Source organism: Equus quagga, chromosome 6 (assembly GCF_021613505.1).
Source record: "Equus quagga isolate Etosha38 chromosome 6, UCLA_HA_Equagga_1.0, whole genome shotgun sequence".
Taxonomy (NCBI): Eukaryota; Metazoa; Chordata; class Mammalia; order Perissodactyla; family Equidae; genus Equus; species Equus quagga.
In genome coordinates this window covers 76,370,977-76,391,737 of record NC_060272.1, presented here as the reverse complement: position 1 = coordinate 76,391,737, position 20,761 = coordinate 76,370,977, and the positions used below count along the sequence as shown (strand labels likewise).

At 38.8% G+C, this 20,761-nt stretch overlaps 1 protein-coding gene across 1 annotated transcript in view; it reads left to right on the top strand.

Moving 5' to 3' along the window:
- Positions 1-20,761, top strand: part of ATP8A2 (ATPase phospholipid transporting 8A2) — a 589,227-nt gene that overhangs the window by 402,778 nt on the left and 165,688 nt on the right. Inside the window, exons 28-30 of the mRNA XM_046664988.1 lie at positions 6,272-6,346; positions 13,546-13,668; positions 15,656-15,734. Of these exons, the coding sequence (XP_046520944.1) occupies positions 6,272-6,346; positions 13,546-13,668; positions 15,656-15,734 (277 nt within the window). The remainder of the gene's footprint in view (positions 1-6,271; positions 6,347-13,545; positions 13,669-15,655; positions 15,735-20,761) is intronic.

Sequence of the window (20,761 nt, the reverse complement as noted above, 5' to 3'; positions counted from 1 at the left end):
ACGTCGGCTGTTAGTTGAGAGCCTGAGTGGTGGTGGCGGGTCCAGCCTCTGAGGTTCTGCAAAGGCGGCCGGGACCTCTAGACCAGACTCTGTGCAATTAGCCAAGACGGTTACTGCATTTTTGGCAGAGAGGCAGCAGTTAAAGCAAAGAAAGATCTTTTTCCAAGAAGGAAAAGCCATTTAATAAATTTGGGTCAGTTTGCTCCTAACAGCACTACATTTGAGGACCAAAATCCCCAGGAGCTTGGCAAGCTGTCAGTGCTTGGCAGATCTTCCCACCAACTCACCAAGTCTGAGGCCGTCCAGGCAGAACCTGGCCCTCTCCGCTTTGACTGCGTTCATTTAATAGCATTCCTAGTTAACAAGAGAGTGAAGGCAGAGGAGTCTTTTTCCACATTAGTCCAGAAGAGTAAAATTTAGTGTCTGTAAGCAAGCCACAGTCCAGGGAACTGCACATCAGAGAGGAATGGCCATCTGTTTGCATTGAGGGCATTGGTGTATGCAGCTTGGAACTTGTGGTCCACCAAAAATGACATTAATGTGGAGGAATTGGGCAGTGTTTTCTTTTTTGTATGTGAATTAACATTTGTATGTGACTAACCAGTGTGAAAGTCTGATTTTATAACGTGTCAGGGAGCCATCGTGTACCTGTCTCATGAATAAATACAAACTAAATAAGTTTGTAAAAATATTTAAAAATACAGTGTGTTTGCATACTTTTTCCATTTCACCTATGGAAGTCTTGCCAAAATGAAATCAAGTTTGAGCGTTTACAATGTAAGAGAAAACCAGCTCATGGATTTTGAAATTAGGAGATGGACTTTGTTTGTTTTGTTTATTTTGGTTTTAATTCTTTTCTCTACCAAATAAATATTTCCAATGAGATAAACAAGTGTAACCATCTAATGGTGGATTATTTGAATGAAGATTGAAAGTGAATTGAAAATGTTGAGAATGAACTTGTTTATACTTTTCAAAAAGCTGCAGCACCTGCAACTGATAAAAATTAGTACAAACAGATCAAAAGTCTTTGAAGAAAACCATGGCCGAGCCAGTGCCAACTTGGACAGAAACAGAACACTGGCTCTTAGAGAAAATATCTCAACATTCAGCTAATCAAAGATGTTAATCTGAAATAAGGATTGAAAATTTTTATACGGTTCAGGATTGCTTGGAGCGAAGGTTAATGCTGGGAAAGAGATGCTCAATTTCTTAGGATTTTTTCCCCTTGTATGTTTTGAACAGCTTGAGTGTCTTAGTTATATGAAATTCACTCACAGTCCTTAATTTCTCATTAATAAGTTATAAAGATGTAATTCTGGCTTAGGGATGTAAATTTGTGAAGTTCTGGTTCACATCGCATGCTACTATGGCCTTTAAAGAATAGGGCCTATGGTTCTGTGTATGAGGTTAGGCCAGAGGGGAGTGACTCAAAGAGAAGTGAAGCTTTCTGAACCCACACCCCATACATACAAATATAATCATGGCTTCCTGCAGTCTGTCACAGGTTATTGTTTTGCTTGTACATTGCTTATACAATGTTTGTACATTGTAACAAACATCTGTTACAACAGAAGTTCTAAGTTTTATCAGGTTGACCTAATAAATCTATTTCTTTCATCCAGGGTTTTTCAACAGTGGCACTACTGATGTTTTGGATCATATAATTCTTGGTTGTAGAGAACTGTCCTGGGCATTGTAGGATATTTTGCAGAATCTTTGGCCTCTACCCAACCGATGCCAAGAGCACCCTCAAAAAGGTCTCCAGACATTGTCAAGTGTCTCCTCAGAGGCAAAATCAACCCTGGTGGAGAATAACTGCTTGAAACAGTTATATACATAAGACATGAACGTGTTTAAAAAGTTCAGAATAGTACGAGAAGTATGAGTCTCCATACTACCTGCTAGATAACACTTCTACTACCTAAAGATAACGAATATTAACATTTCTTATGTCATCCAGAAAGTTGCCATGCATAAATGAGTATGGACATCTATTCTGTATAATCATAATGATTCAACATATACCTTGATATTTTTCATTTTAATAGGATCTATGGCATTTTTTAATTATAGTGCTTATAGATTTATTTATTCTTTTTAATGTCTGCATAGTGTTTCATTGTTATGGATGAGCCATAGTTCCTTTAACCAGCTATCAATGTCCATGTAGGTTCTAATTTTTTATCTTTCCAAATAATGCCACAGTAAACATCCTTGTATGTTCATGAAGAATACTATGTGATTATAGCTATTAGATATAATTTAGAGTATGTCCCTGAAAATGGAATCCCTGGGTCAAAGGAAAAGTACATTGAACATAATTGTAGACAATGCTAGATTACCATCTGTGTATGAGAGTAGTTATTTCCTTGGGTTATCAAACTTAAATCTTTGCCCATCTGTTAAGTAAAAAATGATATCCATTTGTGTGTGTGTTTCATAAAAAGTAACAGTTCCTGTATCTATAAATTGTTTTTTCCCCTGTGATCACACTGCATATACTCTTGGCCTATTTTCCTAACAGCCTGTCAGGTGTTTTTTTCCTCATTTGTTATAAGTCTCTATATATTAAGGAAATTAGGCCTTTGTCTTCAAAGATGTTACAAATATTTCTACTGTTTATTTATTTTCTTTTAAATTTATTAATATTTTTCTCTATAGAAAGTCTTCCAAGTTTATCCCTCTTTTTGTATAATTTCTGAGTTTAATGTCTTATAGTCAGTTTCATATACAAAAAAAACCTTTTCTTTTCCTGTTTTCTCCTAATGCTTTGATTTTTTTTATGTGTAAATATTCACGCCATCTGTAATTAATTTGAGTATATGCAGTGAGACCAAAATACCACAAATTTTTTCTATATGTTGTGGTAATTTATTATATAATAAAGGGCCTTTCAAACAAGTGAGATGAAGATGGCTTATTAACCAAATGCTCTTGACACAATTGCCTCATATTTGAGTGCACAATCAGAAAGTTGGATCCATACTTGGCGATTGCAAGGAACCGACAGAGGGCCGTTGTGGGTTAGTGAAGGACAAGCGGTGTTGTCAGAACAGGAGGCGAGGGCTCCATCTGTGGGGCTTTGTAAGTCAGTGTTATAAGTTTGATCTTATTCAAATAGTGTTTCTTTTTCATGTTTGTTTGACATATTTCTCTTGTACATGGCATATATTTTGGATTTTATTTTTGTATCCATAGAGCCTTTTAAATTTTTTCTATTATTAATATAACAGCCATATTTAGTATTACTTCTATTATCACATTTTATGTTATGTTTTCAGTTCTTGATGTTTCTTTGGTTTCTATCTTTTGCTAAAAGTCTTGTTATACTTTATTTCCTTAAGGATTTGTAAACATTCACTACTGGCTTCTGGTCTTGTACACCACCAGAGACAAATATGAAGCCAACTTGATTTTTCCACTTGTAGGTTAATTGCCTTTTCCGCCTGAATACATTAAAGAATTGATCTTATAAAATTTTAAAACTCATTAGTTCATGTATCAGGATATGTGTGGGTGTTGATCCTTCTCTATCTGTTGTTTTGTATCCTGGGGACAAAGGATGCCCTCTCTGCAACCTGGTTAAGGTTTTAGAATATTTCAGAAACTTTTCTTCTATTATGTCTTTAGACATTTTGTTTTTCTACTCTACAGAGTAGGGCTTTCTTTTTTTAGGTGCAACTTTTTGGAATTTTTTTTTAATTATCTTTGAAAGGCTATCATTTTCTCTTAAAATCAGTGTTAACCTCATGTCCTTTGGTTAGCATTTGTTTTCTCAAGCCTACCCTACCTATCCCTGACTGCTTTCAGCAAGGTCAATTCTGGGTTTTATTTCCCTTTATGTGGCTTTAGTCTGTAACACTGACTGTTTCTTATTTGTTTCCTTCTTTGCTATCTTACATATCTTATTTTAATTCTTATTTCAATGAAAAGCCACACTTTCTTTACGTCTTTTAGGTTCTCCGAGAACATCAAAATTTTCTTCTGCTCTGTGATCTGGTTCCTTCTATAGAGATTATTTCATGTGCTTTTTGTCATATTCCTTTTTTTCCATTGTTTTTTGATGATGTCTAGAGGAGCGGGGTTTCAAAGTTGTCTCGGAACACTTTCTCATCAAATTTTCTGTCTCTTCTGCACCTGTCACTTGCTTCTTGGGGGATAAAAGCATATGTGCATATATTGTCCTTCAACTTCAATTTATCTGTTGTGTTGAATTGGTCCAGGGACCTCAGTGTGACTTGTCCTACTTCTCAATTTTACCTTCTAAGTAAGAGTTGGTTCAGCTATTTCTTGGGTGTTTCACCTATTTCTTAGAAACCTTTTTAATCTGTAGGTTTTGTCAGCTATTAACATTCTCCCTCAATGCGATCTAATCTTGTCCTATTTATCAACTTCTTTTCTATGTCATTTGTAGTTTTAATTAAGGCTATCTCATGGTTTCATTGAAAGTAGTTCTTTTCTACTTTCAATTATTTTTGCTGTTTTTGATTGATATTAGCGAGGGGAAGGCAACAGGAATATCAGTACTCCATCTTCAACAAAAGACAATACATTAACTGAATTATGCAAGAAAATAGTTAAATGATCACTAGATATTTATCAGTGTTCTCTCAGTTGTTTGACTAGGAAAATATAGTGGTATAACATAGTCTTGGGAAAATTAGATTAAACAATAGACAAATATGTTTGAATCAGGCGTGGATCTGGACTCTCATTGCACTAAAAGTTTGGTTGAAGGATGACTGCCAAGACCTTGAGTAGTGGGGAGGCAGTGCGATTGCAGTTGTTGTTGTAGGGATGGCTAATATTTGGGTTGGTGTTGTAAAAATATCCTGAGTACAGAGCACAGCACAAATTTCTGGTTCTTATAGTTCTCTACCAATATTTCTTCACTGAGAACAGCCAGGCCTCATGGGGACCTCTTGGGAGGTAGTTGAAATTGAGTGACTAGGAGTGTGGAAGGACTTTTTAAGGTCAGCAAGCTTATCTTAGATTTAGGAGGGATCCCTAGGAGTTTTTTGAACTGGGCAATGAGATGATGAAAGCTGTGCTTAAGGAAACTTCATCTGGCAATTGAACTGAGGTGTTTCATTTGATCCCACAGGAACGTGATGAGTCCCTGTTTGTACCACGTATCATACTGGGTACAGTTGTACAGTTAGGGTAATAATTACCATCTTAAGAAACTAAGTCTGGTGGAGTCTAGAAACTGATTTGGAAAAATCTGACGCAGTAAAATTTCAGTATCAGAGTTGATCTCTACGCAGAGATCAGCTGTGTTGCCAGTGTAGTTCCACCATGGTAACGGCCTCAGTCTGTCAGGATTTTACACCACAAGGTGGATTCTGTGATTTTAGCATGGGATACTCTAAAGTCTACCCCAAATCACGGGAATACTGACTTATCCTGTACATTTAACCTAATTTTAAACAGCAGCATTTTGTATTCCACATTTCCGGATTTGCTCCCTTCTAAAGCAGGTTCCTGCCCATCCTCCTGATGGCTCGCCCCTCTTCTACTCCACTCATACCACCCTACGTCTTCTCCTAATTATACCCGGTGATGGCTTCTTCTCTAAAATGGTTTTGTACCCCTCTCGTGCGTGTCCCTGGCACTTTGCTCTGCAGTTGTTTTTATGTCAGCATTGCCTAATCAATTAGAATTATAGTCTACTTGAAGACATAAATAATAGTCTACATTTTATTTATTCATACATACCATGTTACTCCAAATGATGATTTGAGCATGTTTCTTTCATACTACTGTATTTTGACCTTTGCTGAAGTGGTGGACATTCGATTAAGGAGGGTCACTGTTTTATGAACTAAGAACACACATGACCGACAGAGGAGTTTTTGCTATTTTTTGTTTATCGTTTTTATCTACTTAAAAGTCCTACAAAGGTAAATTATATTTATCAAATAAACTTTATAGGGGAAAAGAACGTGAAGTTGATACTCTTCTGGTCAATGAGAAAGTATTGACACAAAACAGATATAAATTAAACATCAATTGCTTTCCTGTAAATATGTGCATATTACCTCTTAAAATTGATTTGTGCCTTAAATATAAATTTTCCTTAAAATGTTGGTGATTGTGATATTGAGAATTTATATTTTATGAAAGAACAACTGCTCCGGTTCTGCGGCTCTTCATCCCTCAGCAGCTGTGTCCAGCTGGTGGTCCACATTCCCCGCTACTTCTTCAGTAAATGGAAACATTTAGGTCAATATTGATATAAAACTTCATGAACTTTCTTCTCTTTCAGCTTTGGTTCGCCTTTGTTAATGGATTTTCTGGGCAGATTTTATTTGAACGTTGGTGCATCGGCTTGTACAATGTGGTAAGCATTCCCTATCTCTATCTGATAGCATGCAGGACTTCAGTGACATTCCTTTACTGTTTATGTCTCGGAAGTGTATCTAAGTCAATCATCTGTATACATAGCAGGCAGCAAAAATACATCTTTAGGGCCTTTGTTGCTGCGACACATCCTGCAGAAGTGCAAACTCTGCACACATGGTTTCAATCATAGCAGATCATTCTTGAATAACCCCATGAAATTATTAACCCATATATCTTGATAATAGACCCTTGTTACCTCCTTACTAAATGTCTTTGTTATATTTCCATGTTTTTAGCTCAAGTAAAAATGTCTGAACTACATCTAAACTCATTCCACTTCATAATTTTATTTCTGAATTCTTAAACATAGATATTAATATACAGTATATGATCTAGTGTCTTTTTTGTCCTTCTTAAAAGAGTTATCTGTCTTTGTGGAAGAATGTTTTCTCCCACAATTAGTGCTAAAGTAATGAATTCTGACTTCTAACTCCTGGAATGGCAAATGGTAAATAGCTTATTTGGTATTTTTCATGATTTTAGAGTTCTTCTTTCATTACTTGACTTTAGTGAATTCAAAAGCTAGAAATAAGTATAAACTATAAAGTAAAATAATTAAGTAGGTACTTAACTTTTTGTTTGACTGGCAGGAAGAATGAAGGGCCTTGTAGCTTCATGGTTTAGAGACCTTAGTTTGGCATATTTCTTGAGTTGCACTTTCACTCATATTTTGGGCCTTAACTCTGACATTCTCTGCCCTGTGGGAGTTTATACTCTGAAGTCATCATAGATAGATATAGATGGAAGTTACCACACATGCAATAATACAAATCGCGGTGCTATAAATATTTATGGTTTGTATATACATTAGTGGCTGGATATTCAAGTCATCCATGCTCTTGACCCTTTATCTTTTGAGTAGCCACTATGCTAGATGCTAGGTATAAAATGCTGCATGTGACAGGTTGCCCTCACCCTGTGCAGCTTACAGGTTAAGAGGGTCAGATGTGTAGACTAACAGGCCACTGAGACTTGAGTTTGGATCTTGAGTTTAAACAGCGTTGGTCAGTTAGTAACTGTGTTACTCACTACAAAATGGGCTGGCATGTTCACCGCTAATACTTATGCCCAGAAAGACAAAGATGACAGGTGGTGAGAGCAGGGCTGAATGGATTTCATTTATCGCCTGTGCTAGAAAAGCTACTCTAAGCACCTACTGCATGGATAGGGGCTCACGGACCTCCCCTTGGTATACTAAGGGGAGAGCACTAACTTTGTTAACTTTGTTAACTTTGCAGGACTTAAAACTATTTTGAGTATGGTAAAATTATGCAACTGTTTAGGAAGAAATATGCTGACTGCTCCATAATGATTTGGTCCTGGAAAGAGCCAAAGTGTTGTAGAGTTGACACCTCACACAAACCAATGCCCATGTAGGTATTTTATAAATAAGAGGCTGAGACCTAGGAGACTGTCCTTTAGAGCTAAAGCTAGGACTGGAATACGTGTCACCTGGTTATGCAATGAATGGATTTTAGCCCTATTTTCATGCTCAGGCTTGAGAGCTTGATTCTTCTTTTAACACCTTTCAAATTTAATCCAACAAACTTTTATTGAGGGCCTACTAAACGTAAGATGCAAGCTGTCGGACAGTGTTGGTCAAAGCATGGTTCACAGACCACTTGTGTGAGAATAGCCAGGATTTGTTTAAAGATGCAGATTCCTGAGTTCCACATGACTTAACAGAGTTTCTTAGAGATACTGCATTTTAAACAAATTTTTCTAGTGATGGTTATGCACATAAAGTCTAAGACTCACAGTGGCCTTTGATCCCTAGGGCTGGGAATGTGTTTTATGTACTTTGTGTCCCCCAGACTATAGAGAAGAAAATGTTGTGGCAGTGAAGTGAATTTCAAGGTGAAACAGCCCTGTGTTGCTATGGAGCCCACAATGCAGGTGTCGGAATCGGCCACCAGGAAGTGGTGGCAGAGAGTTGAGATGTCAAGGATCTGTAAAGTGGGTTCCGAAGGATCATTGGCCTCCAAAATCAATCATACTGGAAGGGCCAAACCTTTTGAAAACTTGGAGCTTTGCCCCCACGGAAGTTGTTTTGGTAATTTTTGTTTGAAATAAATTGAAATTTAGAGAAAAGTTCCAAAAAGAGTACAAAGGGCTTCTGTATACCCAGATTCATCCATTATTAGCGTTTTGCCCCCATTGCATTCCCTCTCTTTACATGCATGTGCATACCCACACATGCGAACTCATTTATTTCTGAACCAGTTGAGACTAAGTTAAGACGACATACCCCCTTACTGCTTAATACTTTAGTGCATAGTTGCTTAGACTGTTCTCTTACGTAACCGCAGTATACTGATCAAAATCAGGAAATTTAACACGGATACAATACCATTATGTAATCCTTATTAGACCATATTTCAGTTTTGCCATTATTGTGCCAATAATGTCCTATTCATCAGTTTTTTTCTGCTCCAGCATCACTTCACAGAGACCCAGTGCAAGAAGTACTTTGTGACATCTCAGGCATTTGCTGGGGACGCCGTCGTCCCGGTTGGATTCCCCCTTTCCCTTTTCTTCAAGCAGTATTTCTCTCCTGCTTTTTCTTCTTCTGTACTTATTCTTTGTGTTTGATTCCCCAAGCCAGCTAAAGCAGCAAGTCATTGTTTCTCAATTTCAGTCTCAGAGCAGGTTAAATAGCAGTAAAACTGGCTTGAAATTCTTACCTTTCTCAAGATAATGAATGAATGCTGTCCTATTAGATTCTCACTATATCCATAGTCAAATTCCTACATCCTTTTATTTTACGAGTAAAATGAGACTAAAGAGGCCACCAGTGACAAAAGCTACTGTGATCAGATGGATTTCAGCTAAATTTTATCTATTTTTCAGTGAAGCGATAACTCTAATGTTATTTAAACTGTTTCAGAAAATTTATCCCATTTAATTTTATCAAACCAGCATAATTTGAAGAAGAAAACTGTGAGCCAGCTCACTTATTAACATAAATACAAAAATTCTAAATAAAATATCAGCTAATAGAGTTCAACAATGTATCAAAAGAATAAAATATTTAACCAACTAGGATTTATTTCAGGAATACAGAAGGTTCAAAACAAAAAAATCTTTCTAAATGTTATTATATCAACAAAATAAAGAAGGAAAACATGATCCCATCAGTAGATGCTGCAAAAGTATTGGAGGCAGTTCAGCTGCCATCCCCAAAGAACACTAAGCGAAATAGGAAGGAAGGAAGCCAAGTAACTTTGCTGAAGACTTTTTATAAAAAGCCAGTAGCATGTTGCCATAAATGGCAAAATTCTAAAACTATTTCACTTTAAATAAGAAATTAGTCAGGGCTGCCTGCCATCACTATATAATTCAGCATGGTTTTGGAATTTTTAGCAACTGCCAAGAAAATTAAATAACTATTACAAATACTAGAAAAAAAGATGAACTATTTCTGTGCTTATATAAATATGCAAAAAATGGGCATACAAGTATGTTCATATATGATTGTATATCTAGAAAACCCAGAAGATACGAGTAAAGAAATAGTAGAATTATAAGAGAATTTGATAAGGTGACCAGATCCATAATAAACATATAAAAATCAATAGCTATTTTCTATCCTAGCAATCAATAGCTTTTTTAAAACTCCATCAGTGAGCACTTAGGAATGTAAAGGACGTAATAATTCTTTTCAAAATAACAATTAAAATTATACATTGCCTAGAAATAATTTTTATAATACGTATATGAAAAAACCCAAAATCTTATTGAAATATACAAAACATGATTTAAACAAATGGAAAGGCATACCATTTTCTCGTGTGGGAAGACTTGGTATCATACAAGAATCAACTCTTCTAGAATTAGTGTATAAATTTATGTGATTCCAAATAGAATCCCAACAGGTGATGGTCTTGGAGGGTAGGAGGGGGATTGCAAAAAATGTTATTGAAGTATAAATAGAATTAACAAGTCCCTGAGAATAAATATGCAAAGCATGTTCAAAAAAGAACAATCATAAGGGTAGGTTTATTTTTACTAAACATCACTCAAGACTATAAAGCCGCCATAACCAAGTCAATGTGATATTTACATAGATCTAGACGAATAAGCTAGAGAATCTAGAAGTAGTTCCCAGTTCTAGATTCTAGATCTGTAATGTGTGAGAATAAATGTCAAAGATGGTATTTCAGTTTATTGGGAAAGTTTGGATTAATTGTGTTCTCACAGATGGCTCTTTAAATATTTGGAAAAAAATTAAATTGGGCTTCTATCTTGTGCCACATAGATAAACAAATTCCAGATATATTAAGACTTAAATGTGAAAAATAAAACTGTAAGAACCCTGCAAGGAACTCCTGAAAAGTTCCATAACCACAGTTGGACACTCCGAAGCTATTCTTAACCATATAAAAAGTAAAAGCTTTTATATGGCAAAAAAAAAAAAAAAAAAACCATAAAGAAAGCCACTGGACAAAGAGTATATTTGGATAGAATTTCATAAAATAAATCAGAGTTGATATCTGTTATACTCAAAAAAATTATTAGAAAAGGGGATAAACCATGAATAGAGAATGGACAAAGGGCCTGACTAGACATTTCACAGAATTGCAAATCTAAATGTCAAACAAATATATGAGAACATGCTCAAACTCACTGGTAGTTGGGGAAATGTAAAGTTTTTTAGAGTAAGAGTTAATATGTTTAATTTTTCAGACTGGAGAATATTAAATATTACGTAACACCCATTGCTGATAGGGAAGCAGGGAAAGATTATTGTTGTCCTATTTGGAGGGAATGATAAATGATTGGAACTTTCTTGAAGGCAACCAGACAGCATCTAGTGAAATTAGAAATACTTGTATCTTGGGGCCAGCCCTGTGGTGTAGTGGTTGAGTTCACACGCTCCACTTCGGCGGCCTAGGGTTCACTGGTTCGGATCCTGGGTGCGGACCTAGCACTGCTTGTCAAGCCACACTGTAGCGGCATCCCACATACAAAATAGAGGAAGATTGGCACAGATGTTATCTCAATAAGTCTTCCTCAAGCAAAAAGAGGAAGATTGGCAACAGATGTTAGCTCAGGGCCAATCTTCCTCACACACAAAAAAATACTTATGTTATTTTACCCAGCAACCCTGCTTCTGGAAATCCTTCCCATAGAAACAAAAGATGAAGTATATATGTTATAGGTGTTTATTACATATTGTTTCTGAGAACAAAGAAGTGAAAACAGAATGAATGCCTATCCGTAGGTGAATGGTTGAAAAAATATGGTACATCCATGCCACGAATTCTTATGTGAGCATGAAAAAGACCACCTAGTGTTGCACTCAGGGGACCTGGAGACCTTCCAATGATTATAGTGAGAAAAATATGATGAAGAAAAATGTGTATAGTGTCTTGTTTCTATAAAACAAATAATGATTCCCAAACAGTCTACACATGTGTGTATAGCATGCTGTAAGCAGGGTGAAAAATATAGTAAGGCATACTAGATTGTTAGCCTAGTGGTAAAAGGTGGGGCAGGATTTGAAGTGGGTAGAAGGAGAAAGTCAAGTAAAAATTAAAAAGTAAAGATGACAGTATAAACAGTATGCATGATGGCACATTTAAGCAAAACGGTCAAAGTGAGTTTATGCGCTCAGAGCATGCAGAGCCTCAGAGATGTTCGTTGAGAGCTCCGTCTTCTAGCCATTGAACAGATAACTTATGCTACTGTGAGGGAAATGAGTACAACTCATTGGTCTTTTTCGCCTTGAAATCTCTGTAGAACATTGAAATCCCAGGGCTGTTTTCCCTTCTGCTCTAGGGTGGAGGAGGAGCCTGAAAGTTTTATTGGCCTCACCCCACCGCATCTCTGATTGCTTTATCCCAACAGACTTGGAAAAGGCTTATTTCTCTGGCCAGATACTCAGGCTCCCATTAACAGGTGTGTGTTCAGAGTTCTCGTAGAGACACACATCCTGTTCCCATGGGTTGAGAGCTTGCTGGCTTTGTGGGTGTGGATTTGCTCAGTGCTGATGCTGAGCAGTGAGTGACCCAGTCTCTCTGACCCATGCCCAGAACCAAGTAAGAGCATGACCCACAGAGCTACTGCACCTCCCGGGCTGAAATGACATGTTTATTCCAGACCTCTTCTTCAGCATCTGCCTTTCTCTTTCTAAAACACAGATATGAGCATGCCACACTCCAAGAGTACAGGTAAAAGGACAAGTCTCAGGAGGCACCATCTGCCCGAGAGTTTGTAGCCACAAGAGATTGTCTCTTTCCCAGCCTTGCCTGGCACCATGCCCTCAGCCGGCCACCATCCTGCATGTCTTAGAAGCTCCCCCCAAATGTGCAATGGTCACTCATGCCTTGAAGCTTTGTGAGGGATGCTCTTTTCATAGGAATGCTCCCTTCTGCACCCCTTCACCCCTATCCCTTAGCACCCTGCCAAATCCTATAGGTCCAAGATCTTACAGGTCAGATACTCTTTGGTCCAGGAGTCTTTTCTTGACCCTCCCTTCATCTCCTTCCTCTTCCGCAGGAGTAATTTTGCAGAGCACTGTGTTTTACATGTTTATTTATATGCCTGTTGCCAGCTGCCCTGTCCCCACCTCTGCATTAGACGGAGTTCCTGGAGGTCAGGGACCTGCTTCTTTTCCTTCTTTCTTCGTCTGTTTATAAATCTCTGTATTCCTGGTGCTTATCAAAGTATCTGGCCCATAATTCATTCTCAGTAACTATCTGTCAAATGAGTGAATGGATAAAGTATGCCTTGCTTCCTGAAATTCGATATAACATTAGGATGGGAAGTTGTAAAACCTCGCCTCGGCTGGCACTGCCGGAAAAGACAGCACTTCACACAGCTGACTGTGCCATGATTCTAAATCACCACTCGTTTTGCAACAGAAGGTAGTTGTGAATTTAACAAGATTTCTTGGCTAATCAAGTATTTGTGATGATGTTTTTAGTCTTCGGTGTATTCATTTTATGCTGAACGAGTAACAGCTAAAAATGGTCTTTTGTTGATTTCCTTGGTGGGAGAGTGTCTGGGAGTGGTGACTCATTGACCCTCAGGTTTGGACTTGACTGAAAATTGAGTCATCATTCCGTAGAACTGAGTCGCTTGGGCTGTGTGACTCAGAAGGGCCTCTTTTGATGGCTCGTTGTTCTCCTACAGATTTTCACCGCGTTGCCACCCTTCACTCTGGGGATCTTCGAGAGGTCTTGCACTCAGGAGAGCATGCTCAGGTTTCCACAGCTCTACAGAATCACCCAGAATGCCGAAGGCTTCAACACAAAGGTAAACAGAGTGTGCTTACGGAATTGTCGCCTCAAACAGTGGAGCGCTGTTTTCTCTCTTCCAGCCCTGTTATCTGCCCGTGAGACGCCGGGGCTTTAGAGGGAGCACTTGAAAAGAGTTGAGACCATGGCCCTCTCCCAATATAGCAAGCCCAGTGAATTTGAGGTGCCAAATGGGAAAGGAAGTTTCCGCGTTGCATGTGGCGCTTCTTTGGGCTCCTGTTTGTCCTCTTCTCCACATCAGTGCCTCCGACACAATGCCTCCGACATCAGTGTGGCCAGCAGCACCCAGGGCCCTCTCGCCACCACTGCTTGGTTTTTCATTTGAAAGAAAATGTTTCTTTAACTAATGAGTAAAACTGGCCAGTTGTGAACACAGGAATCAGGTATTCGTGGGTTTTTTTTTTTTTTTTTCAGTCTGGAGAATCAGAAAAGGAAAAGCATCTAGACAGGAAAGGAATAGGCAGTCCTGAGAAGAGCCAGGCAGAAGCTAGGTCAGGTGTTACAGGATTCTGCCCATGAGTGGCAGAGGGGCTCTCCCTGAGCCTGGCAGTGATGGCTAAGTGTGGCAGCGCAGCTGAGTGCCACCTGCCAGAAGGGAAGACGTGTGCCCAGCTTGGCAGAGGAGGCAACGATGTGAACACAACTGCACTGCCACGTTTCTGTCTTAGGTTTTGGTGCAGGAGGGGATTAGGAAGTTTAAACAGAGGTTCATTGCCCAGGCCATTGACATGCTGTGTGCTGGCCGCATGTGCGGCGGGTAGCTCTGGGGCCTCAGGAGTGCTGTTGTAGGAGTCCTCGGTGAGGGGAGGATCTCTGGAGGCTTCGTTTTGAGCCAGGTCTTACTGATAGTCTCCCTTCAGAGCTGCTTTGTTTTGGGGAAAGCATAATAGGCATGTCCAAGACTGGAAAAAATGAAAGGCATCCTATTGGTTCTAGTATCTTCTATACACAAGGAGATCTAGATGACTATATCAGTCCTTGTTTACTGTGATTCTGGCATCGGGAAATATGGTCTGTTTGTTTTGCATTATTTACATAAATCAAATCTGCTTTTTACAGAGTTTGAATTCAAAGGCCATATAAGGTAGGAAGTAAGTAGGGGCGGACCCATTTCAAAGGTAGTAGGGCTGGGAATGCCCTTGAGACTGACTTGCAGGCGCCTTGAAGATTTTTTTGGGGGGGGGGACGGGGTGCAGAGGTCAGGGAAAAAGTAGAAAACAAATGAACATTTAAAATGGGAAAATCCTATTGTCTTATAGTTTTTTCATTATTTTCGGTTATTCCAGCACCATTTAGGATCAAACTGTATGACAATTTCCAGAACAATTTGTAGATTATTAAATAAATTCAGTGTGGCTTTAGTAGCTCTGGCATCTCAGTGCTTAAAGGATGATTGAAATGCATTTAAGAAACTATAATTTAAAAGAAACTAAACTTTGTGTTCTTTTGTTTGACCTTTCAAGTATTAAAAGAAACAGAATTTTTAAATGTGTGTGATAACCAAAATCCTAAAAGTTAAAGAAAAAGTGGAATGGGACGGATTTTAAGGAGTAAAAGTAAAGAATGAGAATGCCATGTAAAAATTTACATTTAAAATGTTTTTAAAGCTTTCAAAAAGTACACAATTTCAGGCTGTTATTAACAATTATGGATTATTGTAAAGTTTTGTTGTCTTTCTTAATGATTCTAAAGAAAGTGGATCATAATTCATCTTTTGGATATGGATAGATTGTGTATTAGTCTATGTATATGTGTATATAAATATTTAGGTCTTTGTACTAAATTAATATTATCTGGAGATACTCCAGTCATTTGTATGTAAAAATGAGGAAATAGCTGGGTTTTTTTTAACTTCAAGAATAATATGCTACCTCTGGAACCGTGCAGCACACTGCCAGTATCCTTCACAATGAGGCGTTTGTTGAGTTACACAGAGGTCAAGAGTTGTGGGCAGCTCCTGACTCCCTTGGTTTGTTTTCCCTTAGGTTTTCTGGGGTCACTGCATCAACGCCTTGGTCCACTCCCTCATCCTCTTCTGGTTTCCCATGAAGGCGCTGGAGCACGGTAACGGCTTCAGGATTTCAACTGTCAGCGAGTAGCTTTGCAGTCCCCCTGGGGCCAGTTGTTCACAGTTTTTTTCTCCCGGTTCTGCAGAACTGGAAATCACAAGAACAAATTTTAGAAGAAAAACATACCTAAAATCTAATGAGAGCTAGTCTCAGGTTTACAGCTTGTAGGTTTCATCCACTCTGGCTCTGAGAACACATTTTCTTTCCAGTTGCCTGGAAAGTTTAAATACTAAGAATTCTAAGCTTAATTTTTAATAACTATTTGAGTCGAGGATCTTGAAGAAAAGCACTGTACTGTAGTGAAACATTGATGCCTCTTGTCCATGAGTTTGAAATTTTCTGTTAATTGCTTGGGCCTTCCTTTTCCAAACCTCACATACCTGTATGCAGAGTACCTCAAATCTTGTAAAAGTTTCATCTTCCACCTAGTTTTCTGAAGTAGTCGCCTTTCTTTGACACACTTTTCAAGCAAACTTGTAAAGTTTATTTGCAGACTGATTCTCCCAACTGGTTTTAGTCTTCCCTGGAGCTCGAAGAGGGTCTGTGGGAAATGTGGCCTCTCTGTGTTTGCTCACACTTCTTCATAGATCCGAAACGTTGTCCCTTCAAGAGACATATCTTTTAGCTTCAGAAAACAAAAATGTATTACTAGAATGCTACTCTTTAATCCCTCTCAAATAGTAATAATCCCCCTGGGAAAAATTACCCCAAATGTTGACTAGACAGGAGCTTTTATTGTTCAGAGAACCAAAGAATATGGAGTTTCCAAGCTTCTTTGTTTCTCTGTCAATGTGTTTTGTGATTCAAACAGAAATGACTCATCCTCGCTGGTATTCTTTAACCTGTTAAATACTGATAGTGAGAGAAAGTGCACGCAGAGCCAATTTATTAGACCCTATGACCTGTTCTTTCAATTTCATTACACCTTCTTTGCCTTCAAGAGTCCCGAAGTCTCTAAGTCAGAAAATCAAGTTTTCTCCTTCTAGCCCCACCTCAAAAGGGACATTCTAGTGGAATCATTTTCTTTTTTCATAGTGGATTTAATTTATTTTGGAATGGTTTTGTAAGTAACAGTTTATAAATATAAGAGTGTCGTATGTAGTTTTGTCTTAGAGGCTGTGACAATTTGGTGATAGAAGCAGCCCTCTGTATCAGGATGCACTGATGATGGGGAGCAATGTCAATGAGCGTGAGAATGGTTTTGGCAATTGTCTTCTTCTCCCTGAGCCTAGCCTTTCGTAGGTAGGAAGAGACGGCAGATAGCCGGGGCTGACCACAAGCACTCTCTCTAGCCTCCTACCCTTTTTTTCTAGACATCGCACTGTGATCCTGACTCCAAAGTGCTCACTGTTGGACTATCAGAAGTTTTACAAGATGATCATTTACTTGCCTGTTTCCAAAGGAACTAATATAGCCCCATTTTGCAGTAGAGACAATGTTTTTCTAATCCTGGGGTTATGACTATGTGCTTTGAGATTGCAGCTTGAGGTTTATGGTGGAATTACTATAGTTTACCTAGATTCCATTAGGTAAATCCATTCAATGACCTAATGTGTTCTATATTTAAAAGGAGACAGACTCCCAACCGTTACTAGTCTACCTAAGAGATATCACCAAGTAAACTACAAGTTAGCTTCTGCCACCCATATCTGCTTTCCTCAAATTTCGCAATTTGCCTAGCAGCAAGCCAATAGGATGATTTTTTTCCAGTTTTTGTTATTATCACCATCATCATTAATGTCATTATTTCATTATATTTATTGAGCCTTCAGCATAGATATTTTTTTTTAGTTGTGTTGGAAACATTAACCTATTGAATGAAACTGTTTAAGTTGAAATAAACTGCAAATATTAAGCGTATTTGGCATCGAACAACAGAAGGCCATTGGCGTTCTAGTTCATTAGTTGACTTCCTCTAACAAATTGAATGAATATTTTAGAATTAATTTTTAAATTCTCACTATTAGTACAGAGCAAAAATGATTGCATTATTGCTCATTAAACTCATTCATATGATATTTATTGTCCAAGACACTATGGTAGATTCTAAGGGTGACAAGTAAGAGAACCAATGTGGGTCTTACCTTCAGAGAATCTGTAGTCTGGTCAGGGAGATTAGATTCCCACATGGATAATTCTAGAACAAGTTAGAAAATAACTGTCTCAAATAAAATACAGGTAAAGTGCTATTGTATTTCAGAGGGCTAAGAGAGAAACACCTGTCATTTGGGAGTCTTAATGGAGGTAACATTTAGGCTTTGCCTGAAAGTCCAAGTGGGATTGAGATGTGTAGAAGTGGAGGGAAGAGCCAAGCAAAATGGGGGACTTTAGGGCAGGTGTGGAAGGTGGTCAGAAGTTCAGTCCTTGAAGGGAGTAAGACGGGGAAAAGATGGAGAAGGTCAGTGAAAGCTGGGTTGTAGAGGGCTCCGACCCTGAGCTTAAGAAACTGCAACTTCCTTGTTTAGGCACTGAAGAGTCAGCATAGAATTTAGATCAAGGAGGGTATTGATCAGAGCAGTTTGGGGAAATGACTCTATCACGTCTTGTAGGATGAATGGTAAAAGGAGAACTGGTGGCAAGAATCTGGTTCTGTCTCTGGGTGTCCAGGGGAGAGCTTCAGGAGGTTAAACCCAGGAAGTAGGAATATGTTTTGAGAAGAACTTATTTATTCAGCAAAATCATGGCATATCTGTGATGTGCCAGACACAGAGAGTGCAATAGACATCGTGCCCTCTGGGGCCTTACATAAGGTCAGGTTGATGATCAGGAATTACATATGTAATTGCTAATTATCAGCATGCTGCCAGGCTGCGCATGGAGCTTATAATACAGGGACACAACCTGGTCTAGTGGATCAAGGAAGAGTCTTCTCCAAGGAAGTGATATTTAGGTTCTTGAAAGATACGAGTAGAGGGTGATCAAGTGGGGCAGGAGAGGTGTGGGTTTAGGTGGCGAGAAAGAGCATTCCTGGCCCAGAATAAGCAAGCACACAGGACCTGTGCTGCCCATCACCTGAAGAGGCCATGCGCGGTATCTCCCAATGGGGAGGCCTTGGATTCTAGACTTTGTTCAGCCTCTGATGAGCATTTCAGGACACTGAGCATCCCTGGCCCTGGGCAGTAAATGTTGGTACCCTCCTCTCCCTCTTTGCCCATCCTTGTGCCACCATAAATCAAAACACATCTGCACACATTCCCCACATCTCCTCTCAGCTCAGCGACAGCACCCCTGGTTGAGACAGCTACGGCAGAGAAGTTAGGTGAGGTAAGATCACTAAAACCCAGGTGGGGACGTTTTCTCAGTGAAGGGTTCGAGGAAGGAGAGCAACATGATGGCGTTTGCCTCGGAATAAGATATGACTACTATGTAGAGAAACACATAAGGTTTGTCAAGAGCATGGGGTATATTTGGGGGAGTCGGGCACGGGGAGTCACTGGTAGAAATCAGGAAAGATTGCAAATTTGAGAAGACCAATATGGCCGCTGATTGAATTACTTATTTATATATGCTGATTTACTGTTCTAAATATAAATGAGTTCTTGTTACACTTTGAATTGCCATTTAGAAGAATGTATTTACCTCACCCCCAAAGAGGCATAGGGACATGACTCCAATTTGAGATAAACTGGGGCACTTTCAAAGCTTGGGGACCCTGATCTATCTGAAGAGCGCCCGAGGCCTCCCTCCACCCCCAGATCCTGCCCACACTCAGAGCCCTAAGGGTGGTTTTCCCTGACCAGAGACTAGGGTCCCTCGAGTAGCTTCATTTCATTGTTTCGCACTGTGTGGATTATATCACAAACATAGTGAATTTTACTAGGAAATTCTCTCCACTCTCCACAGAGAGAGGCTTAGGTACAAGATCAGTGCTATTCACTGTGGGCATATAATTGTTGGGGAGAAATATTTTTGAGAAGGTGTGAGCACGTTGTTCATTCCTTAGAAAGCTTCCAAGAATTTTGCTTTGCTTATTTTTGAGTGGTTTTGGATAGACTTTTCAAAGCTCTCCTTTGCTGATGGAGTTTGTGATGATTCATTTCAAGTTTCAAAATAAATTTTTCCACTCAAGCAGTTCAGTAAATCAGATTTCTTCCAACCATCACAACCTTATGCTTACTCCCATGGCCTGCCTGCAGCTCCCACCCTTTGATCTGAAAGATGACTCTAGGTTAAAACTAGAGATGTCACCTTTGCAGGGACTGAAATTCATCAAGAGCCTTGGTGTCAGGCCACACTCAGGTTTTCCACTGGTCTATCTAGTCTGCATATTTGAGCAACCCTCCTTGAAGTGGAATGTGGTTATTGGCAAAAGGACGTAAAATCAGTTTTGATTTTAATAAAGGAAATTTTCAGATTTTTCTTGATGCATTTTAAGAGGGAGGTGATGGGAAAGAAAATATACTTACCAGCAGAGAAAAATTTCTAAAAAAATTTGTTCTCAATGCCTCACAGACCACACCCTGGAAACCATTCCCACCCCTTTTCAGAAGAAAAAAATACCGTATGGATACTTATTGTATTTTTACTAATTAAGCAACAGAGTCTTTCAACATTTTTGGAGAAGGCTATTTTATACTTTTTAATAAATGTACTACTGTAAGATCAGGTTTTTTTATAAACTGAAATAATAGTGTACGTATATAGAATGAAACGTAGCGTGCTTCTCTCTGCCTGTGGCATTATTGGGTGATTTTAGCTTGAACTACTTATGACCTATACCTGTTACTGTAAATCTGGCTATTTTATATCATGTAAATCCTGATGACTTGCATCGTTTCACATTAAGCTAAGTTTGGGCAAGACTGCCATTGTTCTCTGAGATTGAACTTCTTAAACTCATTCATTAAAGAGAAAAAAGATAAACAAGTATGTTCCCTCTGCCGGACCAGTCCTAGTTTCTGGGCATGCAGTAGTGTACAGAACAGGCAAGTCCTTGCCCTCACGGCACTTACACTTAGAGAAGGCAGGATGGAACAAGAAGTGTTACGAAAGAGGACGGTCACAGTCAAATAGAATGTATTC